This window comes from Dasypus novemcinctus, chromosome 1, assembly GCF_030445035.2.
Source record: "Dasypus novemcinctus isolate mDasNov1 chromosome 1, mDasNov1.1.hap2, whole genome shotgun sequence".
NCBI lineage: Eukaryota > Metazoa > Chordata > Mammalia > Cingulata > Dasypodidae > Dasypus > Dasypus novemcinctus.
The window spans coordinates 42,471,081-42,483,200 of record NC_080673.1 but is presented as its reverse complement, the minus strand read 5'-3'; the positions used below and the strand labels follow the sequence as shown (position 1 = coordinate 42,483,200).

At 36.1% G+C, this 12,120-nt stretch overlaps 1 protein-coding gene across 4 annotated transcripts in view; it reads right to left on the bottom strand.

The window, feature by feature from the left end:
- Nucleotides 1-12,120, bottom strand: part of LRBA (LPS responsive beige-like anchor protein) — an 891,557-nt gene that overhangs the window by 672,624 nt on the left and 206,813 nt on the right. For all 4 annotated transcript variants that reach the window (XM_058282502.1, XM_058282620.2, XM_058282452.2 and 1 more), the window contains exons 29-30: nt 9,245-9,392; nt 4,331-4,778 (exon numbers count right to left, since the gene is read on the bottom strand). In XM_058282502.1, the coding sequence (XP_058138485.1) occupies nt 4,331-4,778; nt 9,245-9,392 (596 nt within the window). The remainder of the gene's footprint in view (nt 1-4,330; nt 4,779-9,244; nt 9,393-12,120) is intronic.

The following is a 12,120-nucleotide window of genomic DNA, read 5'->3' as shown; positions in this document are numbered from 1 at the left end:
GCTTAAATTCCTATTTAAGAAACAAACAAATTTTTTTTAATATTTTGGAAACAAATAATGGTCTGAATTTTTAACATGTGACATCAATTTTAAAGAACGGCACTTTCAGCTTTTTGGTATAAAGAACTGGGAAGAAAATTCTGCAAGGTAGTTTTCCAAACTATCAATTCAAAACCCAATATTAAAAAGATAACATTTTACTTATTATGTTTTTTTTTTCTTTTACAGACACACTAACTTTACTGAGTACTTAATATTTGTGAGGCACTATGCTAAGAAGTATATGACTTACCTCATTTAATATTACATCAACCCATGAGGTAGGTACTATGTACTATTATCCCCATTCTTTACAGATGAAAAAGAAGTAGTAGTTTCATAAAGTTCCACAGCTAACAACTGAAAATACTGAACTTTTTATGCATGAACAAGAGAGACTTCTTCAAAATTTCTTTTACTTATTAACAATAATGAATAACAACCTCTTCCAAATCATTAAAGTTCAGAAGTTCCATTTCAGAATTGTATTGTTTCAAATAGGTTCTTCAGAAACCTTAACAAAAATGCTATTTTGTATAATATGCAAATAACTCACTAAAGGAGAAAGAGCATTTTAAGCCTATCACTTTAGTCCTTAAGGATTTTATTGAAAAGCCAGACCAGCTCTTGAACTTTATCAAGATAAATCCCTGGCATCTACTAATCACCAGAGAGGATCTTCAAATTAGATAAGAGCAAGAGTTTTGGCATGGGAATGAACACAACACCCCGCTGTTCACAAAGTCCCACAACCTGGCTGGCTTTCAGCAAGATTTCACTCATGCAACTGTTACTCTAAACTTTCCAGCTATAGCTTGGAAGTTGATAATTCTTAAGATATGAGGAGAGTTGAGATTTCTGACACAGCATTCCTGAGATAAATACATGATCAGAGGGATGCTTTGAAATTCCCAAGGATATTCCACTGGTCTATGGCTGCATGAAAATAGTTTTCCAAAAGGTGTCTCTTTTAAGAAAAACGGGGATGAAGGAGGAACCTCAGAGAGCAGTTTACTTGCCATCTGAGAATATATTAAATGCATACCAGACATGATGAAAAACACTATAACCAAAATTTCCCTCTGCTTACTACTAAAATAAATCCCTTGAAATGTATTATGTAGGCATGGTTTGCTAACTTGAACACTGATGGCATCAGTAAAGTAAAGATTTAATTTCTATACTATTTTTAAAAGAAAAATGTCAAAATACATGAAATTTGGCCATTAAAGGAATCAACTTTCCTCAACCATAATAAAATATATTAAACTGTAAAAATCTTTACTCACATTTAAATCTTTTTTCTGAGTACTCAGTGTAAGATTAATACAGGTGGCGATGGACTTGGCCCAGTGGTTAGGGCGCCCGTCTACCACATGGGAGGTCCACGGTTCAAACCCCGGGCCTCCTTGACCCATGTGCAGCTGGCCCATGTGCAGTGCTGATGCGCTCAAGGAGTGCCCTGCCACGCAGGAGTGTCTCAACGTAGAGGAGCCCCACGCGCAAGGAGTGCGCCCCGTAAGGAGAGCCACCCAGCGCAAAAGAAAGTGCAGACTGCCCAGGAATAGTGCCACACACACAGAGGGCTGACACAACAAGATGACCCAACAAAAAGAAACACAGATTCCTGTGCCGCTGACAACAACAGAAGCGGACAAAGAAGAAGGCGCAGCAAACAAACACAGAGAACAGACAACCGGGGTGGGGGGGGGAGGGGAGAGAAATAAATAAATAAATCTTTAAAAAAAAAAGAATACAAATCTTAGCAAATCATAAAAATTGAGAATCTAAAAAAACACAACTAATCATTCACCTCTTTACATCCTCAAAATATAACCATTGTTTTTAACAGTTTGATAAATACTTCTTGAGGCATATGTGGATAAAGATACCTAGCTTTAAAAAAAACAGAATCATAAATTTCAAGTTATTTTTACACTACTTTTTCCACTTAATAATATAACTTTGAATAGCATTTCATATCAAAACATATCATTCTGTCTCTTTCTTTTGTGGTTATTTTAATATGTATTTACTTCATCATTAGTGATGTAGATTATCTTTACATATTTCCATATTAACAGTATTTCTTCTTATATGAACAGCCTTCTTACCATTTGTCCACTTTTTTTATTTATTTTATTAGCAGATTAAACATTTTCTTGATTTGTTGGCACTATATATATATATGTATATGTATATCGGAAATATAAAACTTTCGTGTGTAACATGTATTCCAAATATTTAAAGCCTACATGTACACACAACAGAAAACAGCAGTATCTGAAATGTCTCATAGATACATAGCTAAGTTTACATGTATTGAGTAATTTCCTCATGCTAAATGCTACAGATTTTTAGGTATTATTATTATCCACAGTTTAGAAATAAGGAAACTGAGTTTAAGGAGATGAGGAAACTTTTCCAAATTCACTAATATGTTAAAAGAGCCAGGACACAAACCCAGTTTTGTTTGGTTTCTATGGTCAATGTTTTCATTCTCATTTGAGAAGGTCTAATTTAAAAAGGACATTTGAATCCAGTAGCCACTATATCCCTAATTTCATTTTATAGGCATGCTAACATGCCATTTACCTGAAATGCAGATTTCTATCAATCTTATCACTCCAGGAAAATGCCCTAATCTTTAAGTAGACGTAGAAGGGACAAGATGGCAGAGGATGATGTTGAAAGACTTTCCACTAAAGTTAGATATTCCCTGTGTTCTTACAGAGAATCTTACTTACCATAAACAATTTTAACAAGCTTGGATATCTAAAGTGCCAACCCTCGGCAGTTCTGAAGTAGAAAACTAGGAGATGAGAGGAAATAAGAAGAACAGGAGACACAAGGAAATAAATGACGTGATAGAAGAAAAGGACTAAAAAATAGGTATCACTGCATATTCCAACAATGAATGTGAATAACAATAAAATGGATTCATCAAGAAGAGGTTAAATTATGATGATGCCATGTCAAAAGAAAACAGAACCCAATTTGAAAAAGATGGCAATGGTAAAATCAATTTGGGCATCAACATCAATAATAGCAGATTATAACCCACTGAATAAAATAGGAAACCATGAGGTCATATGATGAATGAAATGGAAGTTTGATGAGGAATCGGATATTTATAATTTCATAGTACCTCCCCACAAGGAATGCCTTCACAGTGTAGAAACCTATAAAATACTATTTTAATAACTGATCAAAGTGAACATGAGTGATGAGACAAAGTCATGTGCCACTAAATAGGATACAGCATCACCTGTATGACACTCCTGCCAATGACGCATTAACCTTATTCTAATCCTGAGGGACATTCTACCAAATAGTTGGGCTATAACCTTCTAAAATGTCATGGTTATTAAATTCAAGAAAGGCTAAGGAACTATCCTTCCAAATTAAAGGAGACTAAAAAGACAGCACCACTAAACACAACATATAATTCTGAACTGGACTTACCTGCTATAAAGAATATTATTGAGAAAAATAGTGAAACTTGAAAGGTGTTTGAAAATTAACAGGTATCAATGCTAATTTCCTTATTTTAATTCAAGTATTGTGGTTATGTAGAAAATATACAAAGAGTACTCAGAAGTGGAGGGGCATTGTGTCAGCAACTTTCTTTCAAATGGCTTAGGTAAAATAAAACTTCTTTGCACTATACTTGCAACTTTTCTATTAACTTAGAGCTTATTTCCAAATAAAAATGCTGTTTTTTTTAAAAGGACATTTAATAACTCTAATACATGTTTTACCAATAGAATTTCAGAAAACTTAAAAATAGATAATAAAAATTTTTAGGCAGTATAGCAAAATGTTTCTTAAGGTAACAGAAACAGCACAGATAGGGATCTGCAGGCAGGTTTTTCAAGCTGCCAGGGTTCCCCACACCTTCTAAGTTGCTGAATAGGATGGAATTTTTAAATTCCAAGTTTTTTTAAAAAGGCTGGCATAGTATAGGCAGCAAGAAAATGGAGGGCAGTCATTTGTGATTATGGGAAATTTTTAAGTTATAACCAAAGAAAATGCATTATTTAACATGAAAATTTAATGTAATATTAACATTTTTAAAATAAATGTATTGGTCGGTTGATAAGTTATTTGAATTGGCATATAAACCATACAACAAAAATATTCTTGTAATTTTTATAAACCAGATCAAAACATCCCTTGCTAATGTTGAAGGTACAAAACTTAGCAGAGTTAAACTGAAATTCTGTTTTCCCTTTAAATCTTTATAATTTAGAAATATAAGTATACCAAAACAAAAGACTATTTACAGTACCTGTCAAAGGATCTGAACTGCACAGGTTGCTCAGCAGAAAGATCACCAAGAGCTCCAAGACAGGCAGGTGGCAGAATGGCAGGGTCTACTGTGATTCCATCTGCTGGTATGTTAACCAAGCTTCGGAGAATATCCTTCACATTGACATTTTTTGAAACTGGAACCGATGGTGTAACCTTGCTACCCAATTCATTTCCTTCATCATTTTTGGTTTCCTGAGATTTATTGACTTCTAAAGAAAGAGTGCATAGCACCTCACTAATTGCATCTGGGCCTGCACTGACACTTGAAGGTACTGTATGAGGAGCTACATCCACATTGCTTCCTAAACTGGTAGCTGGTTCTTCCCCAATGCCAGAGTCCCTCCTTCGAGAAGGTGTTATGCTTTCAAGTTCTTCCACTGACGCTGGAGTTAAGGGGCTGAATGCTGCTGGTGTGCTTTCTACATCTTAACCAGAAACAGAAGAAAAATTTAGAATTTTTAAAGGTACATTTGCTCTTAAAAGCCATCTATTATTTTAAATTAAATTAAATATATGGCATATTCTAGAAAGCAAAAGTAAATTATGTAATCTATAAAATGTACTGAGTTAATATGCCTACAGATGGTGTATAATTAAACAAAAATACAACTAATATCATATAAAAACCAAAATATACACTGGATATACTTTAATCACTTCTCTGCTTTATCAATTAATATTCAATTTTAAGGGAAGTGGATTTGGCTCAATTGATAGAGCATCCGCCTACCATATGGGAGGGTCCAGGGTTCAAACCCAAGGCCTCCTGATCCATGTGATGAGCTGGCCCACATGCAGAGCTGCTGCACATAAGGAGTGCCATGCCACACAGGGGCACCTCCACGTGGGGATGCCCCACACACAAAAAGTGTGCCCTGCAAGGAGAGCCACCCCACATGAAAAAAGTGCAGCCTGCCCAGGAGTGGCACCACACATATGGAGAGCTGACACAGCAAGATGATACAAAAAGAAGGAATGCAGTTTCTCGTTGCCACTGAGGGTGCAAGTAGACACAGAAGAACACACAGTGAGTGGACACAGAGAGCAGACAAGGGGAGGGGGAAGGGGGGAAAGGGAGAGAAATAAATAAAATAAATCTTAAAAAATATATATTCAATTTTATAATATAGATTTTTAAAAATCAAAAAATTTTCAAACTTGGGGGCACTTCCAGGTAAGTAATAAGGATCAGTTTATACATAAATGACATGGTATTCATTGCCAAGCTCTCTGCTTCTCTCACTTCCCAAATGGGAGCAAGTCATTCATATTTTTTCCAAATTACCACTCTTCTAGCCTTAAATTAAATCCTCTTCACCTCACTTTTGACTATTACAATAGCCTACTTCTAAACTATTCTATAGTACTACAGAATGTCAGCTCCAAGTCTGAAACATTTTGATGGGGCTCTGACTGCCTGTAACAGAAAAAAAAAATCCATTTTCTTCTAACCCACTAACAAGAGACAGGATTTTGACAGGAAAATAAGTACTTAGACATGGGAGAAAATGAGGAGACCTATTGCTATTTTCTTTCCCAACCAAGAAGGTCTAAGAGGAATCACATTTTATATGATATATTAATATTATATATGTGACTAAAATTAACTATTGATACTTCTATTATTGATAATAATATACATGAGAAAACTCTGTATATTAGTCATGACATATAAGGGGTGAGAGTACAAGGATGACAGTCATTGGCCTACAAGACAAAATCCAAAATTCTTAGGATAAAATAAAAGGCTTTTTAATACTATGACCCTACTAGATTATAATCTCTATCAGGGAAAGAACATGTCCTGTTGGTCTCTGCATCTCTAGTGCCTCCAATAATGCCTAGCATATTGGTCAAGAAATATGTATCAAATGACTATTCATCTCCAACCTTATCTTTGGCTAGTCATGCATCAGACATTACACCTCAGCAACATCAAATTACTTGCAATTTGCTGAACCTGACCCAATGTTTGAACTTCTATACCTTTAAACACTGTCATTTATCTGTCTAGTAATCTCAAGACCTATACCTCAAGCATGGTTTCCTTTGCTGAAAACCTTGTTGCCCCTCCCATATGTATAAATATTTCAATGATCCTTAAAAATTCAGTTCAACAAAGAACATCCTCTTTTGTTTTACTTCATTCCCCCAATCATGCTGGTCCCCACCATTCCAACAAAACTTCTTTAATCAAAGTAACCAAAACCTTCTATTGCTAAATTCAATGGCCAAATCTCTATCCTAATATAACTTGATAAAACAGCAGAAATTGATTATTCCCTTCAACTTGATCATGCTTCTTTCACTTGGCTTCCAGGATACCACACTCTTTTGGTTTTACTCCTACTGCCTCACTGGTTACTTCCTCATTATGCCCTTAATTTCCTAAATGGAAATAACTAAAGTAGGACCTAGTCTTTAGTCCTTTTATTTATCATACTTATTTCCTTTGTGATTTCATTCACTCTCAAAGTTTTAAGTAACACTATACAAAAAAAAAAAAAAAATCCCCAAATTCAGACTCTAATATGCAGTGAACTACTTTACATATTCTCTTATATGTCTAAAAGATATCATATAAACTCAACATATCTAAAGCAGCTGAATTACTTACCTTTCCTGAAAATGCTTCATCTTAGTCTTCTGTACTCCTAGGATAAAATCCTCATGATCACTTTTTACTATCTTTTCTCTTTCACATGATCCACACTTTTTAATGTTTAAAATATTGTTGTCTCTAGCATCAAATACTACGCAGAATCTGATGGCTTTTCATCATCTCCACTGCTACCACCCTAGTCCATCCTGCCTCACCTCCTTCCAGGATTACTGCAATCGTCTCCTAACTAAATGTGGTGAACTGTTACTTTAACGACCCCATTGAACTATGCCTCCTGGTCTTCCCCCCTTGAATCTGGGCTGGACCTGACTTACTTTAACTAATAGTATAAAGCAGCAGGAGCACTGTTCTAGTTCTGGGCCCAAGCTTAAGAAGATGTGGCAGTTTTTGTACTCCTGGAATCCTAAATTGCTCTTTAAAAAATATGGCTACGTTCTGAAAAGAACATGTTTTAGAGGAGAGGGGTCCTCAAAAATAATGGAGAGTGTGGAGCTGGCCATGCGCAGTGCTGATGCGCGCAAGGAGTGCTGTGCCACGCAAGGGTGTCCCCCGCGTGGGGGAGCCCCACGCGCAAGAAGTGCGCCCGTGAGGAGAACCGCCCAGCGTGAAAAGAAAGTGCAGCCTGCCCAGGAATGGCGCCGCCCACACTTCCTGTGCCGCTGACGACAACAGAAGCGGACAAAGAAACAAGACGCAACAAATAGACACCAAGAACAGACAACCAGGGGAGGGGGGGAAATTAAATAAATAAATAAATCTTTAAAAAAAAAAAAAAAAAAAAAAAAAAAATAATGGAGAAAAACTGAGGAATCCAGCCAACACCAAGTATCAAGGGGTCTATATATATAACCCCAGATGAGCTGTTTCAGTCAGCCCGTTTTTGAAGCCATCCTAGCTGAGGCACTAGATATACAGTCCCAGGAAATATCACCTGGAGCAGAGATGAATAATTTTCACTGTGCCCTGTCCAAATCTAACTCACAGAATTATGAAAAAGAGTAAAATCGTTAATGATTTTAAGTCACTAAACTTTGAAGTATTTCTTTATTTTTTAAAAGATTTTTATTTATTTATTTATTTCTCTCCCCATCCCCCCTCTCCAGTAGTTGCTCTCTGTGTCCATTCGCTGTGTGTGCTTCTGTGACCACTTCTATCCTTTTCAGCGGCACCAGGAATCTGTGTTTCTTTTTGTTGCATCATCTTGCCGCGTCAGCTCTCCATGTGTGTGGTGCCATTCCTGGGCAGGCTGAACTTTCCTTCGCACTGGGCGGCTCTCCCTATGGGGCGCACTCCTTGCACGTGGGGCTCCCCTACGTGGGGGACACCCCTGCATGGCAGGGCACTCTTTGCGCGCATCAGCACTGCGCATGGGCCAGCTCCACACGGGTCAAAGAGGCCCGGGCTTTGAACCACGGGCCTCCCATGTGGTAGGCAGACGCCCTATCCATTTGCCCAAGTCTGCTGCCCTGAAGTATTTTGTTACACACCAATAGATAATGAAGACAATGGTTTTTATTTCCATTTAGGGTCTATTCTCAACACAGAATCCAGAGAGTTACTTTTGAAACAGAAGTCAGATTGTGATCCCTGTACTAAAAACTCTCCAACAGTTTCCCATTTCCCATAAAGTAAAATCCACAGTCCATTTCTCCTGATCATTCCTGTTCCTTCTACCCTGTACTTTTTTTTTCTTAGTACTTATCATGTTCTAAAATATTATGTAATTTATATAGTTACATTCAGTACTATTCTCAGTTTCCTCTCAGTAGAATATAAGCTCCATGAGAACAAAGAATATACCCAACTACCCAGCAGGTATTAAATGAACATGTACAGACTAAATAAATGCCCTGTTTTGGGTAGCAGCTATTTCCATGAATGTAATAGCTACTTCTATAACTATACTTATATAAATGGCAACTAGTTCTGTAACTCTAATTATTATAGTTATTTGCTAACAAGTGTGTCTCTTCTAAGACACTATTATTAACTTATTCTTCAGAGCAAATGCTGAACAAAAATTAACTCTTTTTTTTGTAAAGGCTAACATTTTCTCACCTTTTAAGTAGATGTCCAATTTTAAGAGCAGATATTATTTCCCAACTGCAATTAATTTCATAATACTTAAAATGTTTAGTCATTAATAAAAATAAATATATGCCTTTGCTTTATACATAAATATATTTAAATTCCAGAATCAATAATTTTACCATCACAAGTAGGTAATGTTTTATCAAAATTTGGATGCCATAAACAATGGAAACTTACCAGGAAGTGAAATATTCCCACTTTCCTTAAATGCCTGGCTATGCCTTTCATTTTGAGGTTCCAGAATATCTCTGTACTTTGAGACCATAAGAACAGAGATAAAGTATACAACTGCCAAGGCTAAAAATTGAGCTTGTTTGCTATCCTCCTGGAGAAAAATTAAAGTAAAGTAAAGTAAAGCCACTATTAAATAGCATGTCTTAATTTTATTTTATATTACTATATTAAAGTATAAAAAATGCTCAGAAACTTTTCAATATACACTGAAAATAATAAACTGATCTGAGCAAATATTAAGTGAAGACTCTTGGAATAACGCAGGGGTTCTTAACCTTTTTTTGTTCCACGGACCCCTCTGCCAGTCAGGTGAAAATCACAGACCCCTTACTAAGTCCACGCTATACTGTGTATTATTATAAATATATCACACCCACAGCAACACATCCCTACAGGAATGTTTTTTGAATTTCAATTCAAACTCACGGACCCCTTGTTAAGAACCCCTGTAATAATGTCTTTAAATGAGAAAAATCTTATAATTTCTAAATATGGAACAAGAGAAATTACCTAATTTTTAAAAATTAGGTAATTTAATGTGAAGGGATATGCCCTAGTATATTTTAAAAGATTAGTCAAATACTAATATTATGTTAATAACTGACTACTTTTTACTTTTAGTCATAAAAATTACAATATGTAAAAATTATAATAAATGTTTTGCTAAAAGACAAACATCAAAGAGAAAAAAGTGAGGTTATCGAATATAGAACAGGATGCCAATGGACTTCCCAACAGTATTTTAAGTAGTACATGCAACCAAGTGTCCAGGGTTGAAAAGAAAGTGTCTGCCAAATAGAAAAGGATTAACTAGATCTGGATTATCTAGATCTTCTCAGGTTTCAACCTAGCTCTACAGATCATCATTTACATACTTGAATATCAATTAGTTCCCACTACAGTAAAATTACCAGTCAAGTAGCCCCTGCACACATCACCATTTTTCTGATCTTTTCAAAATAATTTTGAACTTAATTTAAAATAAAAACTCAAACTTTCCCACAAAGTTCTAAAAGATAAAGATATTTCAACTAGAATATGCAAGTTTAAGATAAGGTAAACAAATAACATTATTGCTTAGCAGATAAATAAATAAAAACAAATGGTTCAAATGAGACTGTAAGCTAATAATTATTGTCAACTGTTTGGGCAAGGAAGCGGATGTGGCTCCAGTGATTGAGCTTCTGCCTACCACAAGGGAGGTCCGTGGTTCAGTTCCCAGTGCCTCCTAAAGAAGACAGCAAGCTGGCACGATGGGCAGGTGGGTCAAGCTGATGCAACAAGAGACTCAAGAAGATAAACATAATGAGAGACATAACAAAGCAGGGAGCAGAGATTCCCAGTGCCTCCTAACGAGGACGAGCAAGACAGCAAGCTGACGCAACAAGATGACACAACAAAAGACACAAGAAGAAGAAAAACACAATGAGAGACACAGCAAAAGCTGGGAATGGAGATGGCTCAAGCAATTAAGCGCCTCCCTCCCACATTGGAGGTCCCAGGTTCGGTTCCCAGTGCCTCCTAAAGAAACAAGGAAGACTAACAGACACAGCAAGTGCAAACAAGGAGATGGGGAGAAATAAATAAATTAAATTAATCTTGAAAAAAGATTTGGGGGCATAATCCATTTCAGGAAAAAAAGAGATATCAGGATCTACTGGAATATATCACTTGATACAATTATAAAACATAATTTATCTAACAAAATCTATGGTGTTTTTCAGGTTTATGTAAGAATGTCTTAGTCTTGATGTAAAGATAAACATATATTTTCTCATTTCTCTAGACATGCCTCTGTTCCTCTGGCACAAATGTTAAAATACCTGCTGCAAAGCATATTAATATTAAAATGCAGACAAATAACCTACCTGGTCTTAACTTATGTTATAAATTATTGATGTAAATCCAAATCCTCTTTTTTCTTTTTGAGGAACCAGGGGCCAGAGATTGAACCTTAAGACCTTGCATGTGGGAAGCTGGTGCTCAACCACTGTCACATCAACTTCCCTGATTTGGTTTTTTGTTTGTTTTGCTTATTGTTTGTTTTAGCTTTTGTTTTTTAGGAGGCACTGGAAACTGAACTAAGGACCTCTCATGTGGGAAGCAGGTACTCAACTGCTTGAGCCACATATGCTTCCCTATCCAAATCCTCTTCATCCCATTAATATGTTCTATGTTTACTAACAACAGTAAGAAGTTTATAATATATACCTGATTTCTGACCTCTAATAAGAAATACTCCCATAGAACCTTAAGTTCTAACTCTTGAAAATAGATTTTCACAGTTGTGGCAGTGTGTTATGTACTTCATATTCAGTCATTAACCCCATTTGAGCAAGATAAGGCCTAGAGAAGTTATGTAATTTACCTAAGGGCATACATTATGTGTAAAAGAAATGTGAACTCAGATTAGAGTGATTAACAGCTTTGGCTCTAAGCAAAGGGGCAGAATAGTTAACGGTTCAAAAAGCAAGGAGGGAAGCTAAATCAGCTTTTTTTCCTGTCCCCTGCTTTACCCTGTTCTTGCCCTGTTATTTTCTCCCATTTCTCTTTTCTCATTTTCTTAATAAACTACAGGCCGACCTGGGGGGTGGGGTGAGCGTGGGAAGCTTTGGCTTTTAAATCTCAAGGTAGTACTTCATCTGCCCAAACTTAGGTCACTTCCTCCATCATTAAAGTCTGCTTATGCTACAAGAAGCTAAACTATGGGATGTGGTTTGGAGATTATGGTCTTTTCTCTTTTCTAAACCTCCTGTAAGGTGATTACATAATTTGGTAATTAGAAAAATACTTAAAACTATTTATTACTTTTAGAAATG